Source organism: Spea bombifrons, chromosome 13, assembly GCF_027358695.1.
Source record: "Spea bombifrons isolate aSpeBom1 chromosome 13, aSpeBom1.2.pri, whole genome shotgun sequence".
Classification (NCBI taxonomy): Eukaryota; Metazoa; Chordata; class Amphibia; order Anura; family Pelobatidae; genus Spea; species Spea bombifrons.
In genome coordinates, this window is record NC_071099.1 from 10,026,201 (window position 1) to 10,047,281 (window position 21,081).

At 51.9% G+C, this 21,081-nt stretch overlaps 2 protein-coding genes and 1 non-coding gene across 8 annotated transcripts; 2 read left to right on the forward strand and 1 right to left on the reverse strand.

The window, feature by feature from the left end:
- The first annotated feature begins 1,560 nt into the window (after positions 1–1,560).
- Positions 1,561–1,632, forward strand: TRNAE-CUC (transfer RNA glutamic acid (anticodon CUC)). The gene has a single exon. It is a non-coding gene; the product is annotated as a tRNA-Glu (tRNA).
- Positions 1,633–1,985: 353 nt separating this feature from the next.
- DNAJC5 (DnaJ heat shock protein family (Hsp40) member C5) lies at positions 1,986–6,856 on the forward strand. The gene is made up of 5 exons (XM_053453609.1): positions 1,986–2,067; positions 5,478–5,593; positions 5,740–5,953; positions 6,194–6,365; positions 6,541–6,856. The coding sequence occupies exons 2-5, from the start codon at positions 5,487–5,489 to the stop codon at positions 6,642–6,644; spliced, it is 597 nt and encodes a 198-aa protein (XP_053309584.1). The 5' UTR covers positions 1,986–2,067; positions 5,478–5,486; the 3' UTR covers positions 6,645–6,856.
- Positions 6,857–13,480: 6,624 nt separating this feature from the next.
- UCKL1 (uridine-cytidine kinase 1 like 1) lies at positions 13,481–20,173 on the reverse strand. 6 transcript variants are annotated; one of them, XM_053453160.1, is made up of 15 exons: positions 20,089–20,173; positions 18,529–18,713; positions 18,260–18,366; positions 17,669–17,839; positions 17,446–17,517; positions 16,994–17,183; positions 16,804–16,865; positions 15,839–15,858; positions 15,306–15,404; positions 14,988–15,081; positions 14,740–14,808; positions 14,505–14,627; positions 14,080–14,187; positions 13,834–13,990; positions 13,481–13,647 (listed from the first exon to the last, which is right to left on the reverse strand). In XM_053453160.1, exons 1-15 carry the CDS (start codon positions 20,139–20,141, stop codon positions 13,577–13,579), a joined length of 1,581 nt encoding a protein of 526 aa, XP_053309135.1. In that variant the 5' UTR covers positions 20,142–20,173; the 3' UTR covers positions 13,481–13,576. The 6 variants fall into 6 exon arrangements, with proteins under 6 accessions (XP_053309135.1, XP_053309137.1, XP_053309134.1 ...); XM_053453162.1 differs by having other exon boundaries at positions 14,746–14,808; positions 18,529–18,716; positions 20,089–20,142; XM_053453159.1 differs by having other exon boundaries at positions 18,529–18,716; positions 20,089–20,142.
- Positions 20,174–21,081: the final 908 nt, after the last annotated feature.

Sequence of the window (21,081 nt, forward strand, 5' to 3'; positions counted from 1 at the left end):
TATATCAGGGATGGTGGGGATTTGGCCCATTGGCTTTTCCTGACCCACAGACGCGCTCGCGCTCTCCCATCTGCCGGCTGGCTGCGGGTCTCGTTGATTTAGGTTCTTTACCTGTGTCGCCGTCAAACTATATCACTGTGCAACATATAACCAAAGCTTCCGGATTGTAATGCTGCGCCGGCTCCCGGTGTGTCCTCGGGGGGGGTGGGGGTCATCTCTCTCCTACCCCAACCTGAGGAACAGGGGGCAGTTTCTGTGTAGATTTAAAGTGTGTGGCATGTTCTCTGAACTGTGTGTTCTCTGCAGCGGTGATCAGCAGTGCAGGGGGGGGGCCTCATCCGACACGCTAATGGCGGCCGCAAAACATGTCAATAAAGCATTTAATAGGATGGATTGTGTGATTCCGGTTTGTTCAATAAGATCAGCGCTGATTGTGAGTGTGTTTGACATCGAAAGTGTGTATGTACTCTGCCAGGCTGCTTTACCGCTCCATGAATAAAAGCGGGTCCCTTTCAAAACTCTCATGCGCGGTCCCTTTGTAAATACATGGAGGGCTTCCACAGTCTGCCCCAAATGCCTCTTTGCCCCCCGTCCGCCCGTGGGAACATAACTCCACACGCCTCCATATGCTTACTCAGTGTATGCTGCAGGAGGGGGTCTATTCGGAGCCCCCGTTAATTTCTTCTTCAAGCATCCAATCAGTGGCTAGAGTTGCCAGCCCATCGAGGAGATGGGCAGCTGCAGCAGCAATGCAGCAGCTTCTAGCTCTATGTGTTTTTAGAGCTTACTTGGGGCTCTAACAAGCAGTGTGGGGCTGTCAGGGGCAGGTAACTACCCCTTTAATGATTTTGACACTTTGCAGAGGATGTTTAGTTTTTTATTTAGTTACCCCCTGCGGGGCTGTCTCGCCCTCTTTTGCCCCAGCTGCTGAAAGGCCTATCGGCTGTCAATCCCTTTCTTGCCCTGGATTAGGTTAAATGGTTTGCGTGGGCCTGGGGGGCTGGATTGTGATGAATGGAAAGTGGCCGGTAACACAATGGGATTCGCAAACGGCAGGAATGGAGACTTTCCAGTGCGACAGGTGCGTGTCCTGAATACACGCAACACGCTCTGCACACCCTGTCTGACCGGTTACACGTGGGGGTGTGGGGGCGTACAAAATATTATTTAAAACTGTAAAATAACTTCCCTACGGTGGCCTTAAAGGCGCTGCTGGCGGAAGGTTCCTCACCGTCGGCCCCCCACGGAGCCGGGGCCCCTGAGTAATTGTGATCATGGTTAGTCAGGGGGCCCCCCAGATTGTGGGGGCTGTACGGTACGGTATCAGAATACTGCTCTTTACCTTAAAAATATTTCACCATATAAATAATAATAATAAAAGGCATTCAGAATCATCCATGTGAAGTACTGGGAGCGCAATGTGCTGCTGAACTCCTATCACCCTCAGCTGGCTGCCAGGTTGGGACTACAGGGGGCATGCCAAGGAGATGTCAGCCTTGTAGCTATCTGACGTCACAGTGCGAAGCATACGACTGGCAGCTTTACTGACATACTCACAGCTCCCTGGTGGTCTAGTGGTTAGGATTCGGCGCTCTCACCGCCGCGGCCCGGGTTCGATTCCCGGTCAGGGAACACGCTTTTTATTTACAAAACAAATCTATAAAATCTGCAAACAATAAATAAAACCAGCAACCGGGATTATCTGCTTTCTGCGCTGTATGTTGGCGCTACGAATATAATCCTTCCATTGCGCAGAGTATTTTGTATATTGCCAGGCAGCAGGTCTATGGGGGGAACTTTATCTTCCCCCCAACCATACGGAGCACCCCCCCAAAACAGGCTCTCCACCCCCACCCCAAGCACTCAAGCAGTATCCCCCACATACTCTGCACTCCCCTCATCGTTCCTGCGCGTTCCCGCGCCCTCCCTCACCTCCTTTCTCTTAGAGGCGGGAGCGCGCGTGCTGCGGTCCTTGTTGACGTAACACCGTGCATGCGCACGCACCGCCCCCTCTGCGTCTGAGAGAGGAGCCGCCGCGAGACCGAGCAGAACCGAACGGGGGAGGAGGTGAGCGGCACCGGGGGGCAACGGGGACAGTGGGCGGGCACCACGAATAGCACACCGCCGGCCCCCGGTATACCAACAGCCCCGGTATACGGACAGTGTATACACACACATATCTCTATATATAGAGAGAGCAGCCCGGTATATGCCTCATAACATACAGATATACATACCGGTCCCGGCAGCGAGCGGGTGGGGGGGCAGATAGACATAAAGGCAGACAAGATATCTCTTGTTTCTATATATATATATAAATATATATGTATAATGTTTGTAATGTGTATGTATACAGTATATATGTAATGTGTATGTATGTATGTATGTATGTATGTAATGTGTATGTATCTAGATATATATATGTATAATGTATGTATCCCTAGAGCCAGTGTATGTGTCGGTGTGTATGATTTGTATATAGTATCCATACAGTGTGATGTATATAGGGTACGTCTGCTTCGGCCTCTGCTGTATCTCATTAAGGTGATCGGTTCCAAGCCCCCTCCCCCGGGACAGGCCTTCAGATTTGCCCCCTGACCTGTCATATGTAACGTGCCATCGTGGTTCGGTGGCTGGGGCGGGGGTTTATGTAATGGTGGGTATGGGGTCTGGTGCCTGGCACGGGGGGTTTATGTAATGGTGGGTATGGGGTCTGGTGCCTGGCACGGGGGGGTTTATGTAATGGTGGGTATGGGGTCCGGTGCCTGGCATGGGGGGGGTTTATGTAATGGTGGGTATGGGGTCCGGTGCCGGTGCATATCTTGATTTGGTTTCAGATAAAGGTCTTAATTGTCTAGCGGGAGAAGGATTGTTTGACGCGTTTCACGTGTCTTGCTGCGGATACCGGCAAATACACCGAATAGATTCCCAAACACCACATGGTGGATCCGTTATTTCTGCGCAGCCCCTCGCACTCCCCAACAGTATTTTGGGCCCAAGTGTGACGTGAAACGCGTTGGACCGCACTCTGCGTCTCCGGAGTGTGTCTGGGCAGTGGGTAGTTGGCGGTGGGTAATGGGATTGGGTAGTATGCGGTGGGCAGTGGGTAATGGGAGCGGGATTGGGTAACGGGACCCTCCCGACACGGAGTGCAGAGAATTTCCTTTGTCTGCCGGAAGGAGCTGCGAGGAAGTGTGAGATTTCACTTTCGTGATCCCCGCAGCCGCTGACAGGGTTCTGGGTTTCTGATTTGCTTTCTAGATTTCCAGGGGCCACAATGTTTGAGAATATAATTAATGTGACATGTTTTGGGTGGGGGGGGTAATAATTCCAGGGGCCACAACGTGTCACATTAATTATATTCTCAAACATTGTGGCCCCTGGAAATCTAGAAAGCAAATCAGAAACCCAGAACCCAGGTGATTGGATATGGGGGTTATCAGCATTTGTTGTAAACTACAATTCCCATCATCGGTGTTTGCTGGGTTTCTGTCTGAGCCACGCGGGGGATTTTCCCAGCTGGGCAGCTCGGCTCCCCGGAGTCCCGCCGTGCTGGCTACAGGGGGGGTCTGTACGCTGTGGAGGTAGTGCCATCTCAATCCACGTAGTCTGCGTTAGGAGGCGCTGCGCAGATTTAAGACACGGAGCGCAGGGATATGATGTCATATCCGGGTGCTTCATGCCTTAAAGGCACGGTGCAGATTTTAAGGCAGTTCAGATTCTGGTGGGGGGGCACAAGAGAACAGACGGAAAATGCAGCGTTGGCGGTGATGTCACTTCCTGTGCAAGTCAGCACCCTATGACATCATAAGAGTGAGGTGTGCACAGCCTCGCACGCTCGTGGTCACGTCCCTCGCACGTGGATTCCCACATTAACCCTGTCAGTGCTGCGCCGTGCCATACAGGTGGGTAAAAGGTGTTTTTGGGTTCAGCTCTAGCGTGGATGGGGTTAATATTAGCACAGCCTTTACCCCGTCACTATTCCTACTGGGATCTGCGGAGCCGCGTGGCTTTGAAATACTTTCTCTTTAGTGTCGGACAGGCGGCCGCTGACACCCAAGCTGCTGTAGGCTGCAACTCCCATCACAGCGAGCCTGTTGCCTGGGGGCATAACGCTCTGGGGGTATTTATCAGAGACACGTGTGATGGTATTACGATTATACGTGGGTGTGAGGTCATAATAAATTAACACTTTGCCTGCCGGAGCCGTGGCTGCGTGTCTGTCAGCTGACCCCCGCGCTCATCTACCCCGCGCTCCGAGGGCAGAATCCGGCGTACCAGAAAGGAGCATTTTATATATTCCTCAGTTCTGTGTATTTTAAACTCATGGGGTAGTTTTTAATAGAGTTTGCAGCCTCAGGGCAGATTTTGGGAGTCATGATAAATGAGAGACGGCAGCTATCGGGCAAAAGGGGTTATGAGTCGGGAGAGATGGCAGCTACTGGCCGGCGGGGTAATGAGTAGTGAGAGGCGGCAGCTATCGGGCAAAAGGGATAATGAGTCGGGAGAGACGGCAGCTACCGGCCGGGTAATGAGTCGGGAGAGACGGCAGCTACTGGCCGGGGGGGGTAATGAGTCAGGAGGTTCTCCGAGTAGCGGATTACTGCCCACTCCATGGATTAGCGTCTGCTGTCCCGATGTTCACCCCCCATCCCCGCTGCCTGTATAATCCAGTGCACTTTGTGTCTCCGTCACCCTGTGGGGTCTCGCGTGTGATGGCCTGCTCTCATACTCGGCACTTCTGTACGGCACTGCTGGGTTTGACCTTTGAGCGGATCTGCCGAGGGGTTAAAGGATGAGGAGTGCTAATCCACGTTATTTAATTCTTCTCTACCTGTTATTTATTAGCAGCCTGTAACTCCGTGTCCATCCCCCGCATATGGCCCCAGCCGCCGGCTCCCCCACGCAGGGCCACGCATGCCCCCACCACCACGCAGCCGCCTGCTCCGCCATGCAGGGCCACGCCGGCTCCCCATGCAGGGCCACGCCGGCTCCCCATGCAGGGCCACGCCGGCTCCCCATGCAGGGCCACGCCGGGTCCCCATGCAGGGCCACCTGACCGTGACCGGAGTGCAGGGGGCGGCGATGTCCCGGAGAGCTCCGGTTTTCGCTGCTCTGTGGTACTTATTGGTGGGATCTGCCGGTAATTGCATCATTACCCCCCCCCCCCCCGTGTACCACTCTCTAATCAGACCCGGCAGCTCATCATCCTTCCCGGCAGACATCGGAGCTGCAGATGGTCGGGGGAGGGGGGGTATTAGGTAGGGCTCCTCTGGGATTTAGGGCCACGTGATCTGTAACGTGGAGCCGAGGGTCTCCTGGCTTTCTGCGCACTTTATAATAACACAACACATGCCACATTTTTACCCAAAATACCCCAAACTTTTCTGATTTAAGGTTTTCTGTGGGATCTGACATGACTCCGCGGCCCGTGGCTCAGAATTACCCCCCTAACCCCTTTCTCTCGTCCCGCACAGTTAATTACCATGGCGGATCAGCGGCAGCGCTCTCTCTCCACGTCCGGAGAGTCTCTGTACCACGTCCTGGGTCTGGACAAGAATGCCACGTCCGACGACATCAAGAGGTGTTACCGGTGAGTTTCGGGGGGTCGCTGACCGGGCGACCCCTACATTTTTGGAGTTGAACCGGATTTCGGGACAGCCGTACGGTGACAACCATAACGTGGCCACAAAGCCTTGTCTGTCCTGTCTCCTCCTAACACAATCCTTGTGCTCGCAGGAAGCTGGCGCTGAAGTATCACCCCGACAAGAACCCCGATAACCCAGAGGCGTCGGAGAAATTCAAGGAGATCAACAATGCCCACGGAATCCTGACGGACGCCACGAAGAGGAACATTTACGACAAATATGGCTCGCTGGGGCTGTATGTGGCCGAGCAGTTTGGAGAAGAGAATGTGAACACGTACTTTGTGCTGTCCAGCTGGTGGGCCAAGGTGAGGCCGGGGGATCGGGGTACAACTCTGCGGGGCGGCGGGACACGGGGTGTCTCTGCCGGCTGTGTAAATATTTAGAGGTTGCGTATCTATCGAGGTGCAGTGTGTGTATCCGGGTTTGCCGGGTATGTATCGGGGTACGTTCTGTGTATTTTTGGGGTTGCCGAGTATATATCGGAGTATGCTCTGTATATTTTTGTTGCCGTGGTAACCGCAGGATACCCCCCCCCCCTGTTTCAGGCGCTCTTCATGTGCTGCGGGTTGGTCACCGGCTGTTATTGCTGCTGTTGTCTCTGCTGCTGCTGTAACTGCTGCTGCGGGAAATGCAAACCGAGACCCCCCGAGGGGGACGAGCCTGAATTCTATGTGTCCCCCGAGGACTTGGAGGCTCAGCTACAGTCTGATGAGAGGGGTAAGTGTGCATCGTCTTCACATTCCTGACCTCTCCCACGGTGCCCCATCCCACCTCTCTAACTTCTGTTTTCCTGTGGCGCCCCCCCTCCCCGGCTTCGGCCGCCGCTCTGGCGCCCCGCTTTGTCCGCCGATCTCGCGCCCCCTCTCTAATTCACGCTGTTCCCTCTCGGCAGATTCCTCTGATGCCCCTGTGGTAGTACAACCCAGCTCAGCTACGGAGACCACACAACTCACCAGCGACTCCCATGCCAGCTACCGCACCGACGGATTCAACTAATGGCGCGCGGGACCCCCGGATCACTAGGATTAGAGAGCAGGGGGGAGAACTGAGTATGACCCTGTGCCCCCTGTGTAAGCTTCCCTCTGCCCCGTCATCAGACCAGCGTTATCTGCCCCCCCCTTGGTGCGGTGATTGAATGTCTGGAGAAAGCCGCCGCATGCTCACCGCTCACCCCCTCACGACAAATATTTTAATTTATTTTTAATTTCTTTGTCTAGTTTTTATTGGGTATATTTTTGTACGGGGGCCGTTTGTACCCCTCCTGCCTAGCCCCTCGTTAACCCCCCTGTGGTTCGTACGTCGCGGTGTGAATAATCCCGGCTGCTTGGCGTCTGAATGATTTCCAGGGTGTGTCCGATTTGAATCCTGTCTGCACGTGTGTGTGAATGGACTGATCAGGTGATGAGTGTGCATGCGCGGGTACAGCACCAGCCCTCCCCCGTTTCATGTACCGCGCGTGACGATTGCTGCTGACCCTGCTCCGTTTCTCTCAGTATAAAGGGTTATTTTGGGGGGACCCCGTGTCTGCCCCTCGGGGAGAGGTGAGACCACCGGCCCATGTGGAGCATCCGCCCCTCACCCCCACACTGCAGGGGCCTACGTACCCCGCATGCAGCCTTCCTGCCCCCTCCCCGGCGGCTGTGCCTGTGACTCCCACTACCCTCAGGCAGTCACAAGCAGATTTGGCTATCCCGGTTTATACATTCCTCCCCTGAGCTCGGGATGCGGGGGTCTCCCCCCTCTGCCCCCCGGTGTGTAATGGATGTACATGTTGGCACAGCGATGCTGCGATACTCTGTGGCGTGCAGCAGTGCCATATTTATTTGTATATAATGTCAGTAGTCTACACAGCGCTGTATTTATCTGTATATAGTGTCACTAGTGTACACAGCGCTGTACATTGCGTGCGTGTGGTGCTGGCGTTACTGTGCTGTATGCATCTCAGCTGAACCCCGTTCATGCTTTACACGCTTCCCAGCGGTGGCGGCCGCGCAGCGCTCCTTTGGCATTTAAATATGGCGCCGGTGGCGGGAACACATATGTAGTCAGATGTATGACGGCGCCGCGTGTTTTGGGAACCCCCGGGCTGATCCATGCGTTACCTGCTTTTAAAATAAAAATGTTAACCCCGTAGAACTGCGATGCGCAGTGGTGCAGATCATTCCAACAGAACCCATAAAAGTATACGGCGGAGCCGGCCCCGGCGCTGCGTCGTGGGAGCCATTTGCCCGATTGTGCATCTGATTCGCTGTCCCGAGGGCCGGTTCCACGCTCCCGTGTTTTGGGAATGCACGTGGCGGGGTCAGCGTACATCTGTTTGGTTATGGGGGCTGGGGAGGTGGGGGGACACGGAGATGCCCCCCCCGTTCTGTTCGTAGCATGTCATTACGTGTCATATGTGTGTCTGAATATTACCGTGAAACATGGAGGACCTTCGATATCTGAACCACTGCTGTACAATAAATGTTTCCGTGCCAGAACCTCCCGCGCTCCACGTGTGTCCTCTGTGCTGAGGCTGGGGGGGGGGGTTGGGTTCGGTTGTTACAGTGGGGTGGGGTTGTTACTGGAAGGTCTCTCTCTGTCATTTAAACCCTCATTTTACATGCAAAAAAAAAAATCTTTTTTGGGTTATTCTTTAAGCTGAAATAGTGATAAAATCTCTAGAATTTCTCCTGTGTTTTATTAGTAATTTTTATTTTTGGAATCTACCGATTAGTGTGAGCTTGGAGAAACTGCACAGACTGGTCCCGTGAGCTTACAGTCTAATCGCTGTGTGGCAGACGGCAGCTTTTGCCGCGTCTCCCCCGATGAAGTGTCGCAGCAGCCGTCTGGTGGGCGTTTTTGGCGCCGCGCGGCTGAATATTTAACCAGCACTCCACAAAGCACATGCTGAGAGCCGGAAACATGCGTTAACCTTCTCTGCGCTGCTGTCAAGCGAGAGCCGCCACAGACATTAACCTGTTCATACCCTGCAGGGTGTGAGGCCGAGGCGTTCCAGAAGAACCGGTTCCGCTGGCTGTTAAAGGGCCGGGACGCTGTAAATGCACACCGGGTTTCATCCTCTGGTCTCCGGGCCGGCACTCGTCGGACTCTCCGCACCAGAAAAAAATGAGATTCCGCAGAGTTCTTTTAGGTTTTAGGTTACTTTAGGTGAGCAGATCTCCGTTCTGCCGGCAACGGTTCCGTGCCCGTTCCTCGTGTCCGGCCCTTTCCGGGTGTGTCGGATGGTGGGGGTTCCGTTACTTCCCGATATTGTCCAGAAACATCTTGTTGCTCAGAACCTTCCGAGCCAGTTTCTCTGCTCTGGACATCACCAGGACCTTACGCAGGAGGTGGAAGGTCAGGTCGAGCGAGTTGGGTCTCCCTTCCTGCCTTTTGAAGGGGTAGTTGTTACCCTGCCGGGGGCCAGCTGGCGGATCCCGAGCAAAGGAAGGCTCCGCTGCTGTGGAAGGGCACTTGGGCTTTTGTCCCCTATCTTGAGATGGTAGAACGAGAGAAGCCGCCGAAAAGAGTCTGTTGGGGTCTGGAGCCGGGTCGGGGTAGCGAGCTCTGCGGGTCAGGGGGTGGCAGGTTCCAGGGGGCAACAAAACCAGCAAGAGGACTATAGCTGAGAGTTTCATGGTGACGACACGAGACAGCCTGCAAGGAGCGAGACACACGAGTTCAGAGAGTTAAGTGCAAACTTAATAATAAAATGTATCATGCGCGGCTGTGTGAAAGTAATGCTGCTGCTGAAAGCGGAATTCTGATACACTTAGGTGTGAATGAATGTCATCGTCCCGGCAGCGCGATCATCACAATCCATGTAATTAATATAAATCAGACGGGAGACGCTGGATGATCTATGTAATGATTTTACAGATAATATGGAAGGAGGGTAGATGGGTCAGGTGTATTTCAGAAGGGCCCCTACCTGTGCGGTGAGTTGCCTCCAGCCTGGGTATTAATATGCTGCCCCGTGGTACATGCCGGCATTCGGTGTGTTAGTCGATGAAGCGTCTGAGAAGCCAGACTCTGGATGTGGATTTATAGTCTGGGCCCCAAGAGGCAATAAACCACCAACCCCACCCCCAACAGCCAGTTTGTGGGGCAGATTTCAAGGTCTGAGTCTCAGACTGGGAACTCTCCAAGGTGCTGAACCAGCTGGAACGGCTGCCTGTCAGGCAGAATATAGACTGTCAGCTCTGGGGCCAAGGGACCTTGCAAATTCTATGCTGTTGGTTCCGATGTCCCCTTTAGATGGTAAGCTCTAGCGATCGGGACCAATCATTCCATAAAATTTATACAAATATAACGAACCATCACCCAGCTGTTTAAATGTATTTATTTGATATTCTCAGGAACCCTGGTTGCTGTTTTGTCTACAATAATCCTCAGCCAAGAGGCTGTCTGAGCATCTTAGGAGTTGTACACACATTATTTGGGGGGGTTAAAGGAGAAATGATTTAAACTATTGAGGACCATTTAAAGTCAGAGATTGATGTAGTACCATCAGCTGACCAGCAGAGGGAGGCAGAGTCAAAACTGCGTTAAAGGGACCGATCCCCCCAACCAGTTCTGCAGCAGAGCCGTTAACCAGAACCTTATGGGTCCTTTTTAATACTTTTTAAAAAACGTATTTATTCTTTTTTTAATTTTATGACTATAGAAGAACACAGATGGGGGGAAAAAAGATTTTCGTACCTTTTAATGTCACTTCATAGCCGTCATGCAGCGTTATGGCAGCTCTGAGACACCGGGCCCCAGGGAACCCGTCACTGTCAGGAAAGCGGCCCATTCTGCTGGCGGAGAGCCGTCACCCCTTCATATTGATGTCAGGACCGAGACTAACGAAGATGTCGAGCCTCTTTGGGTGTCATTCACGACAAAAAGTGGCAGCAACAAACTCAACGGCCTGTGTCCAATTTCTCGTTAATTAAACCCTTTTTTTTAAAAAAACTTTGATGGCTACTTTTTTTTCCTGTGGTTTCTACAAAATATGAGCTAAAGCTGAGAAATCGAGGAACGTTACGTTTGGTGCAAAGTTTCAGAATAAGAAGTTCTAGAAGAGCCCTCGGTAACCCTTCAATCCCCGTCCAAAGTCTTGATTCCCCGGCCATGCGCTAGTCTCGGCTACGATCGAATACGCGCAGTCAGCAGAAACCCAACGGCGTCTCTGAAGGAACGGTCGGTCTCTCTGAGTGTTTCTGATGCCACAAAGAGATGTCTCGTGGACTGACGAACCTGAGATTGACCTCAAAATCCCACCATTCTCAGGTGAGACAGTCCTGGGGACATCTCCCTTGCGATGGTTTCAGGAGCTCATGGATGGGAAGCAGAAGTCAATGAAGAACGAGATGATGGAGCCCAATACGTGAATCTATACATTAAACCGCGCAACGGCGTGTCTGCCACGGGAGGCGACATAAACCGAATGTACGTGAAACGCCTGCACTTCCAGACCGAGGGAAGATCTAAGTCAGAATTCTCAGAATAACGAGTGAGAAAAAACACGCGAAAGCGACAGAAGCCACGAGAAACGGGAGAAGAAAAAAGGAAAGATCCCTCTAATGTTAAGCAAAAATAATAAATGTGCAATTTTTATTAAACTGAAATACATAAAATATCAGAATACTTAAAAAATTTTGTAATGGTTGCTGGCGGAATCATCTAATTAGTTGGGTGTTTCTTTGCCAAAGAAATTCTACAAATCGCTGGAAAAAAGATGAACAAAATCAAGACTTTTTTTGAATAATTGTTCTATTATACGGAATTTAAAATTGCAAATAATTCATATTTCAAACATTCTTCTCGTTGGATAGAAAACTATATATATATATATATATATATATATATATATATATATATATATATATATATATATTAGATAATTTCTAATTATTATTTACACTAGAATCTGCACAAAAACCCTCATATTTAGTGACCTAATTAATCACATATTTCTGGAGGAAATTATCTAATTGCAGAAAATATATATATATATATATTTTTAAGACAAATGAAACATTTTCCATTGGAGAAATTGAGATTTGGAGGCTGAGAATTTATTTAAGAAAACATAACTATAATGAAAATGAGGCAGCATCATATAAATAAAATAACATATATATAAAATAATATATCTTATACAATGAGCAGCGCAGAAATTTACCAAACTGGAGATAATTAACAAGGAAATGACATCAGCTGAAATTAAATTCAGAACATTTTGAAAGGACAAAAAGTAAAAATATTGCAAATTTTAATTTAGTTTTGGATACTTTCCAATACTAAACAGAGACCAAAAACACCCAAAATGTTCTTGTCTCAACTGCTGCTATTTCTAAAGAATAGATGAATAAATAATTATTAAGGAAAATAAAAGCATAATTACAAAAAAATATAAAGCTGAACTTTATATGTTCTACTAAAATTTCTGTATGGATTTTTACCAATTCTAAAAAAAATTCTCTTATGATGGCGAACGTCGTGGAAAAAAAGTGACAGAAAAATGTTAATATTTGTTGAAAATCATACACGGAACATTGCATTCTCTGCGCCATTTTTAATTATATGGTTATCTAGCGCATATTATAACATTGGTATTATCCACAATTTCGTGAAAAAGCACCAACCCAACATGCTCGTAGATTGTAAGCTCCTGAGACCAGGCAATCATATATATATATATATATATATATATATATATATACACTAATCACATTCTGAAGCCGACAGGTTCCAGCTGTTTATTAATTATTATTAATAGGATTGGTTACATTTAGTAAAGTATTAGGGGCGGCTGGACTGATTTTTGTTTTCATAATAAAACGGATTTTGGTGTCAAAATCTCACATTAGAAAAATAATCTCCTAAAATAACCCTGTAAATGAATTTAAGAATAAGAGCTGGTTTCGGATAATTCCTTTTAACCACTTCCATCGTCCAACCCTGGGATCTCCGGAGTGATTCAGGCGACATGGAGATAGGGAAAGGGGTGACTATGGACTTATTGCCATGGCGACCAATGGAATTTTCCTGATGATGGGACTATTTTGTTGGTTGCTACGGCGATCACTTTTGAAACTTGGCGCTTTAGAAAATGCCCCAAAATGTTACGGAGCATTGCGCCAATTATTACATTATTAGACTTCTTGGTTAGATAATTATGGAACGTTCGGAGATTTGCCCTCATTCTAGATCCCTTACCTGCCCCGGGGTCCGCTGCGCCCCCAGACAGCCCCCTCCAGATAACGCGAGGACTCCCAGCCACCAGACTTCTGCACCCGATCACCTGGCAGGTGCAGCCATCCGCAGGAAAGGGCTCTCCTTCAGGCAGCTCATTCTAAACCCTCCGGGCTCCTCTCCCCCCCGTCCATTTATAGCGGCTGCCAGGCCAGGTGACTTGCATTTCCTGCGTTGGTGGGCGGCGTGTGGTTAGAAAGTTTCCATTGCAAGGTGGACACGAAGAGGACTCGGGACCCCCACAGAAACATCACGCCAGCAGGGGGGGGGGTGCGGCAGGAACTCCCCCCGCGAAGAAAAACCCACAACGGCTCAATATGGGGTTCTGCACAAAATGAGATTTCAGCTAAAGTGAAGCAATTGCCATAGCAACCAACGTCCCACTCGACACATAAACTTTACTGTCCTTACGCGTAGAACCCAAAAATGAACAGGAAAAAAATGGCAGCTGTCTGTGTTTTAAGGTTGACATTAAGGGACTAATTGCCCCGATTAATGAACGGCATAAGGGGGCAGGAAATAGTAAAATGAGCATTTCTATCCCAGGAACCTCTCGTCTCGCTGTTCCATGTAACACCTTCTTTGTAAGGAATTTTACACGAAACCCGTCCTTTTTAAATTTATTGTAAAACACAATCGCTGGGGCAGAATCCCACCCAGGGGCAGTTATTACAGAGGGGCGGCGGGTCTGCGGTGCGAGTGGGTCAAGCCGGGTCATCATCATCGCTCCAGTCTGCAGGGGCGTCCGTCCCGAAGTAACGATCCCCAAAATTACCTGCCAAGAAGACAAGGAACAGGCACTGATGAGTGGAGGCGAGACGAGGGGGATTTGGGGGTAGATGTGTTTATTATACCTACTACCTAACGAGATGTGAAGGAACATGCACAGCCCAGGGGTAGAGGGGCCGTTTTAGAGGGAAAGATGGGTTTGGTGGAAGCCCCCTGTCCACGGCAGACGTACCGATTCCTGGGATTATGCGAAACATGTCATTGACCTTCTTGTCCACGGCGGTGGTGAGGATCCGGACGCGGGGGAACGCGTACGCCACGGAGTGCACCCCCAGCTCGGCCATGAGCAGAGACAGCAGGAAGATCTTTTCTTCCGGAACCTCGTGGTCCTGTCGGGACACGAAGAGCAGCTGAGAGAAGGGAGAGCCGGACGGGGCTTGGCACGCGGACACATTCAGACCTCCAAAAGCCCTCTCACCAGCAGCACCCGGACAGCCATCATAGCAGCGGCCCCTGTGGACACCGTGCAGTCCATCAGGATAACGTGGTCCTCGCTGATATCCTTCGGAAGCCTCAAGTAATGCAGCTGAAGGAAAGAGGGGAACAGGAGAAGAGGCGGTCAGACGGGGAGCGGGAGAAGAGGCGGTCAGACGGGGAGCGGGAGAAGAGGCGGTCAGACGGGGAGCGGGAGAAGAGGCGGTCATACGGGGAGCAGGAGACGAGGCGGTCAGACGGGGAGCGGGAGACGAGGCGGTCAGACGGGGAGCGGGAGACGAGGCGGTCAGACGGGGAGCGGGAAAAGTGCGGACGGGGGCCGCGGCAGATCCCCTCTAATCCACATTCATAGATCCAACAGGGACCCTCGAGGACCCCAAAATCTCCATGGACCCCCCATGTTGTCACCTCTGGCTCCCCAGTGCTGGGGTTGGTTTGGATGAGGATGGTTCCAATCCGGACATCTTTGCAGACGGCCCTTAGCGCCGGCTCCATGGTCTCTCCGGCTCGCAATATGGAGACCCCGGTGATCTAAATAAAAAAAAAAAAAGGGTCCGGGGGTCAGAAACATCGCATCGGCAGGCCCAGGGAATCCCCCCGTCACACTCACACATATCCCCCTCATCGCACATACTGTACTCACACTCACCCGTTTGCCGTCATACGTCCGTCCGTGGTAGTCGTGTCCTTGCGGAGTCTGAACGGTGCAGCTCTGGGGAGAGAGACACAATCTACTGGAAACCTGGGCCGTGCGGCAGATCCTGGAGCACTCACACATATGGCGCAAACAGATTCCGTAGCGCTGTTAGTAACTTACAAACATCTTCTCCATTTATTCCCCCCCAGTAATCCTGCCTCGTTTCCACAGAGACACGGTCACTCCACACTCACCCGGAATGGCAGGAAGGAGAGCGCATGCTCAATGAGGAGACGCATCAGACGCCGGGAATAGAAAATGAACTCATCCCGACTCGTTTCTCTATTCCTGTGAAAAAACATCCCAGAAATCACCGGAAACGGTCACATGCATTACCCCAAAGTCACCCACAGATAACACGTTACACGCAGAACGCCCCGCATTTGGTCTCTGTGTCCCTTTAAATACCTGCATGGCACATGTCACGTATCGCCCCCCCCCGGGTTCACTTGCGTGATTTTAACATGTTGTACGTGTGACAGGCCTCCTCCATGCGCACGCGGATGCCATACCTGATGATAGTGTGCATGACGCTGACCTGCGGGGTCTCTTTCAACACGCTAAGGGTACGTGGCAGGGGATGGGACTGGTGGGCAGACGCCAGAGCCGCCCTATAGAGTGGGGGAGAGAAGACATGAGTTCTGGGTACTTACCCTCCAACATACCCCGAGCTGCCCCCGGCACACAGCTCGCACTCCACACCCCAGATCACGCATGTTGGCGCCACGAGAACTCACCGTTCAGTCTGTAGCCTGAAATCACGTTATTTATAATAGTTCTAGGTTATGTTCTAGATTGTTACACCGTCTCCGCGTGTCGTCTGTACCATCGTCATCAAACTGCACAATCTACAGCTAACACGTGACACACACTACGGCACGCGGCGTGCAGAGCAGGTTTTAGAGCCAAACCGCACACATATGTAATAAACTGTACACGTATGTAATAAAATGCCCCGGCTCGGTAGGGGGATGTTAGGCAGCGGTGAACACGCAAGGCATGTTAGTTTATGTAAAAACACATGCAGGGTGTACACGGATCTCACATGTCCCATCGGAGCTTCCGCTGGCTCAGGGGATGGGCAGAGCGAAGGACGCCATGATGAAAGGGTGGAGAGTACGTGGAGGAGAGATGGGGAGGAAGGGAGAGAGAGGGAACGGAGAGCATGAGTGAGTGTGAGAGAGAGACAGTCCGCAGGATCTATAGGAGGATATATGATATGGAATCCGCGGGGCTGGGACTCTGAGCTGGCTGAGGATTGTCGGAGTGAAAGTCCACAGCAGCTGGAGAGCCAGCAAGTACGCTGAGCCATTCCGACACTCAAGGCAGCGGGGACTGAACGCCTGGGGCCACAGTGGCTCCTGGGGGCCATTCTGCAGGATTTGGGACATGTAATATAATGTGGTGCTCTTACAAGCACGGGGGAGTCATTGTCCGATTGTCTGCAGGGGGATCACATCGAGGGGCTTCCTGTGTCAGCAGCGCGGGCGACCACAGGAAGGAGGGGGCGGCTTCCTGTACTCATCACCAAGCCCCCACCAGCACAACATACCCCAGGCCAGGGTGTGTGAGCGGCTACAAGAGACGAGGGAGAGTGCAGAGCAGGGAGGGAGGGGGTTAAGAATAATGAAAAGAAGCAAAGGACACAAAATCAATAAAGAAAACAACACTTGGGGCACGGGGGCCAGGACCCCCTCCCTGATGCCCGACTGCCACCGGCTGCTCAGAGAGGGGTAAAGGGGTTGGGGAGTCTCTTACCTGACGCTCAGCTCCCTCTGCAGCAGTGGGACAGACAGACAGTGAAAAGGAGCTATGGACAGACAGACACCGAAAAGGGGACACGGACAGACAGACCATTAAAAGGGGGCACGGACAGACTGTGATAAAGGGGGTATTGATGGACAGATGTGAAATGAGGAGCAGGGGGTCCGAGGGGCATCTTGGGGTTACGGGGTTACAGAGCGTAGAGCACAGGATGATCCGGGCCCGGCAGGAGCCGCCGTCACTCACCTCCTCCAGCTGGCTGTGTACGTGCTGCACAATCAACTCGATGGCCACCGTGTTCCCGCTGCCTGAAACAGAGATGGGGGAGAGGGGAAGATGGACGTGTGGGGAGAGAAGATGGACAAAAGGACAAAGATGGGGGGGGCAACAGAAGGGAGAAGAGGGGCAGGAACCCTGACCCCGTATGAAGCTTCACCTCTGGGCACCACAATGTCTGCCAGGCGCATGGTGGGCTGTATGTGCTGATCAAACGCCGGTTTCACGAACGCGTGGTACTGCTTGAGGACGCCCTCGATGTCTCGGCCTCGCTCGGAGATGTCTCTGCGGAGCCGTCTCACCAGGCGGATGTCAGAGTCCGTGTCCACGAAAATCTTCATGTCTAAGAGCTGTGGGGACGGGTCACAAGCTGCGGTGCTACGCGGACTCTCTCCCACCCGCCCGTGGACTCTCTCCCACCCGCCCCGGGTCATTCTGATCTTATTAATTTTCTTTGTATTATCTATGCAAGTTAAAACAAAAAAAAATACGTTTTGTAACTCTGAGGTTTAGTTAAACTTTGCTGGGTTTCTGCGGCTCGTCTTTATACGAGGGGGTCTGCTTTCCACCTGCTGCTGGCACTAAAACGAAGGACAACCCGTGGACCATCACCTTCAGGAGTTCCGTGTGAGCGAAGGCCATGATCCCCTCAAAGATGATCACGTTGGCTCCATACAAGGTTTTCTGCGCGAGACAGAAAGGAGGTGTCATCGTCCAGAATCCTTACTAATCATTTACAAACCGTCTTCAACCCCAGTTATCCCCCAGCCCAACGCCCTCCTCGTCCTCCTGTCCCCAGCGCCCTCCACGTTCCTCCTGCCCCCAGCGCCCTCACCCACTCCTTGTGGCGGCTATGGGTGGTAAAGTCGTAGGTTGGGATTTTCACGCTTTTTCCCTGTTTCAGCTTCTTCAGAGTATTGATAATCAGGTCGAAGTCAAAGGCGTCTGGGTGGTCGAAATTGTAGTCGTTGTTGGCGGCCCGAGCCTCCTGCTCCTCTGTCAGCACCTGAGAGGTTTGGGGGAAAAAAGACATAAAGGCTCAGCAAGGGGCTTCCGGACCCCTGACATCGCAGGGTGATGTGAGCAGCGATCCTAAACCCCAGGGTTAAAGTCACAGGCTAGGTGGGCCGGGACACCGTTCAGGCCACGGGACCCCCAGCTCTCACATCATACGCAGACCATGTATGTTCCAGGGAACGTGACCTGAAGGCTGCGGCACAGCCTGGAAAAATCAATGCTACAAACTTAGCTCCGGAGCGCGAGCTCTGCATTCTATGCCTGAAACACACCGGGCATAGAATGTCCATGAACACACAGCACGGCGTTCTAGAGCACAGACAGCCCCGGGAGCAATGGTTCTAGACTGCTGTGCACCTAGTTCTAGATCCCCTGCCCGCAGCGTGCTGACCCCCCCACACCGGCGTACTTTGTAGAAGGCGTCCATAGACAGGAGGACCACCCAGGGCACGTCCAGAGCTTCAATGATCATCCTGGCCACGGTGGTTTTACCCGACGCGCTTCCACCTCCCAGGCCTGAAACAGAGAGACAGAGAGGGAGACGATAAGTCGCGCAAGCGCAGGGTGATAGATGGGGAGGGGACGGGGACAGGGACGGGGCCAAAGAGACAGATAGGGGGCCACTCTCTGTCTGCTGTATAGAGGGGCCAGACAACTATTGCCCAGAGGGTCTCTCACCGATCACAAAGGCCTCCTTGGACTGCGCCCCGTGCTCGTTGTACCATGGTGGGCGCCCGGCCGTGTAGATGGTTCGCTTGCTGGTCCGGAGTAAGGGGGGCTCTGACTTGCACTGGCTGGTGGTGCGTCGGCGGGAAGACCGTCCGGGGCTGACGGGGGGCAGCAGGGAGTGAGAGGCTTCCGTGCTGCTGGCAAAGGCGGTGGGTGAGGAAACAATGAAAAAGGCGCGGGGTGAAACAAGATGGAGGGAGAAGCCCATCGGTCCAAACACAGAAAATCTCTATTTTTGCAGAAATGGGTCCAATGAGTAGAACTCGATAATAACCAAGTTGCCTGATCCTGATCTGTGAATTGTGCTGTGATGGCAACTGCCCAGGGAGGGGTAAGAGTGTCAGTGATACAGCAGGGTAAGGGAATCGGAGGCATCAGCCAGGGATCTAAATAACTTTCTAAGTCTGTGAGTGTCAGTGAGCTCTGCGGGACCGGACCCGTCTGCCCCCGGTAACCGGACCCGTCTGCCCCCAGTAACTGGACCCGTCTGGACACAAGGACTTAACCGGTACCGGCATGAGCAGAGACCACACAACACAAATACAGACTGGCACCTCTATGACTCCAGCAAACCAGCAGACAACGCACCTCTAGGACAGCAGGGGGTGACACCTCTAGGAGACAGGAGCGGCTCAGGTAGGTGGCAGCCTTGTTTGTGAATTACCTGTTGCCCCCGTCCAGGGTCCAGCAGCCAGCCGCCCCCGGGCACACGGGCAAATTCATCCTAAAGCCCCTGCCGGCCCTGCTCCGAGGATCAGCTTCCAGCGGATATTAATAGCGAGGATGTTATAAAAATGGAAGCAGAATACACACAACCAATCAGCGCACACGGGTCTGCTGCCAGGCGGCACACGCTTCTGACCCGTGGTACATGTGTTTACACACACGTCTGAACCAGGGGTACATGTATTTACACACATGCCTGACCCGAGGTTACATGTATTTACACACATGCCTGACCCGAGGTTACATGTATTTACACACACGCCTGACCTCAGGGCTCTAAAGAGTTTTAGCTCTGAGTCACCTGTTGGGTGTTTTGGAGTCACCTGTTGGGTGTTTTGGAGTCACCTGCGTGCAAGCAGGGACCTGCGACATACCAGAATTATGGAAATGTCACTAGAGTATGTAAAAGACCTTTACCCCGGGCCACCTGCCAATTCATCGGGAGAAAACATTAACTTCATGGCTATTTACCACAAACGGATGTGATCAAATTATTATTCATATAATCAGATCTGCGGCCGGCGGGGGCAATAACCTGCAGACGCGCGTCACTGGGGTATGTATCACACACGGACGGCATTTTGTGGCATATTTTGCTTTTAAAACATTTTTTATTGCCGGTGTTTAACCCATGTCATACCAGGTGGTGGGAATTACATTGGCACGCATATAAGAGCACCTTCACCTACATTTCCTATTTGCCCCGTTACTATGGCGACTACACTCCATGGTAACTAGGTTTCCATGGTCACCAGTTTCCTGCCTCCCCAGGAGCTCTCTCACCTTTCACTGCCCCCGGACTCCTTTCCTGGACGGGCCTGCTCGGGCTCCGCCATTCCCCGAGCTGTCACAAGGGGGAAAGAGGGTGATGGGAGTCGTAGTTCAGCACACTTGTCTCAAGTTATGTCGGTAAAGCTCTGAACTACATGTTCCAGCATCCCCCGCGACACATGCGCTCCTCCGCCCAATGCACACAGAGAGAGGTAGTTCGAAACACACGCCTCACCCTGGATACTCGGGCACTGATTGGCTGGAGCCGAATTAAAGCTCCCGGTATCCCCTGATGGGTCCTTTACCCTTAGAAATAAGAATAAAGGCGGTTTGTGAACAGGGATTAGCACAATACCCAGGATGGGATGTGAAAGGGTTGACTAAAGTGCCCCATGAAGTCCTCACCTCGTGCCATGTTTTTGGAACATTTCTGGGGGTGACTGGAGGGTTAAGGGGTACAGTGGCTCCAAATCCCTGCCCCGAGAGCAGCAGGGGGACTTACTAAACCATGCTGGTGTTTGTGGGCCGCCGGGGCCACTGGGGTATTCCAGGGCTTCAACAAGCTGAATGTTTTCACGATATAAAGGAAATAAGAAACAGAGCGGCGTCTGGGCAGGGGAGGTTCTGGGGCAATGTTCCATCTAATTTTTCTTAGTTGGCGTGCGCAGAAAATTTCTCTTGTGCAAAAAGTTTCACAGAGCAAAAATTTTGTGCGCACAATATCCGCGCCGCATAAAGTTTCAATAAAATTATTATTTTTTTCTTTTTTTGGGAAAAACTGTTGTGCGCACAATTTTTGGACATGTGCGCTCTCTAAAAAAGCTATGTGCGCGCGCACAAGCGCACAGCTTAGAGGGAACACTGTTCTGGGGTCTAACTGCACCCCGAGGGGCAGATTACCTTCCTCTGCCGACGCTTTCCCCCATACCAAGGATGCAACCAACCAAAAAGCAGCAACCTAACAATAGGGCATTGATAACTTAACGGGGAGGAATAATCCAGCAG

What these genes read in the sequence shown, in the direction of transcription:
- DNAJC5 (XM_053453609.1), top strand. Translation starts at nt 5,487, where the DNA reads ATGGCGGATCAGCGGCAGCGCTCTCTCTCCACGTCCGGAGAGTCTCTG. An exon ending in GACATCAAGAGGTGTTACCG is followed by an intron (nt 5,594 to 5,739) that starts GTGAGTTTCGGG and finishes TTGTGCTCGCAG; the next exon opens with GAAGCTGGCGCTGAAGTATC. An exon ending in TGTCCAGCTGGTGGGCCAAG is followed by an intron (nt 5,954 to 6,193) that starts GTGAGGCCGGGG and finishes CCCCTGTTTCAG; the next exon opens with GCGCTCTTCATGTGCTGCGG.
- UCKL1 (XM_053453159.1), bottom strand. Translation starts at nt 20,141, where the DNA reads ATGGCGGAGCCCGAGCAGGCCCGTCCAGGAAAGGAGTCCGGGGGCAGT. An exon ending in CTCACACGGAACTCCTGAAG is followed by an intron (nt 17,184 to 17,445) that starts GTGATGGTCCAC and finishes CCGTCCCCACAG; the next exon opens with CTCTTAGACATGAAGATTTT. An exon ending in TGGCTGTCCGGGTGCTGCTG is followed by an intron (nt 13,991 to 14,079) that starts GTGAGAGGGCTT and finishes GTGTCCCGACAG; the next exon opens with GACCACGAGGTTCCGGAAGA.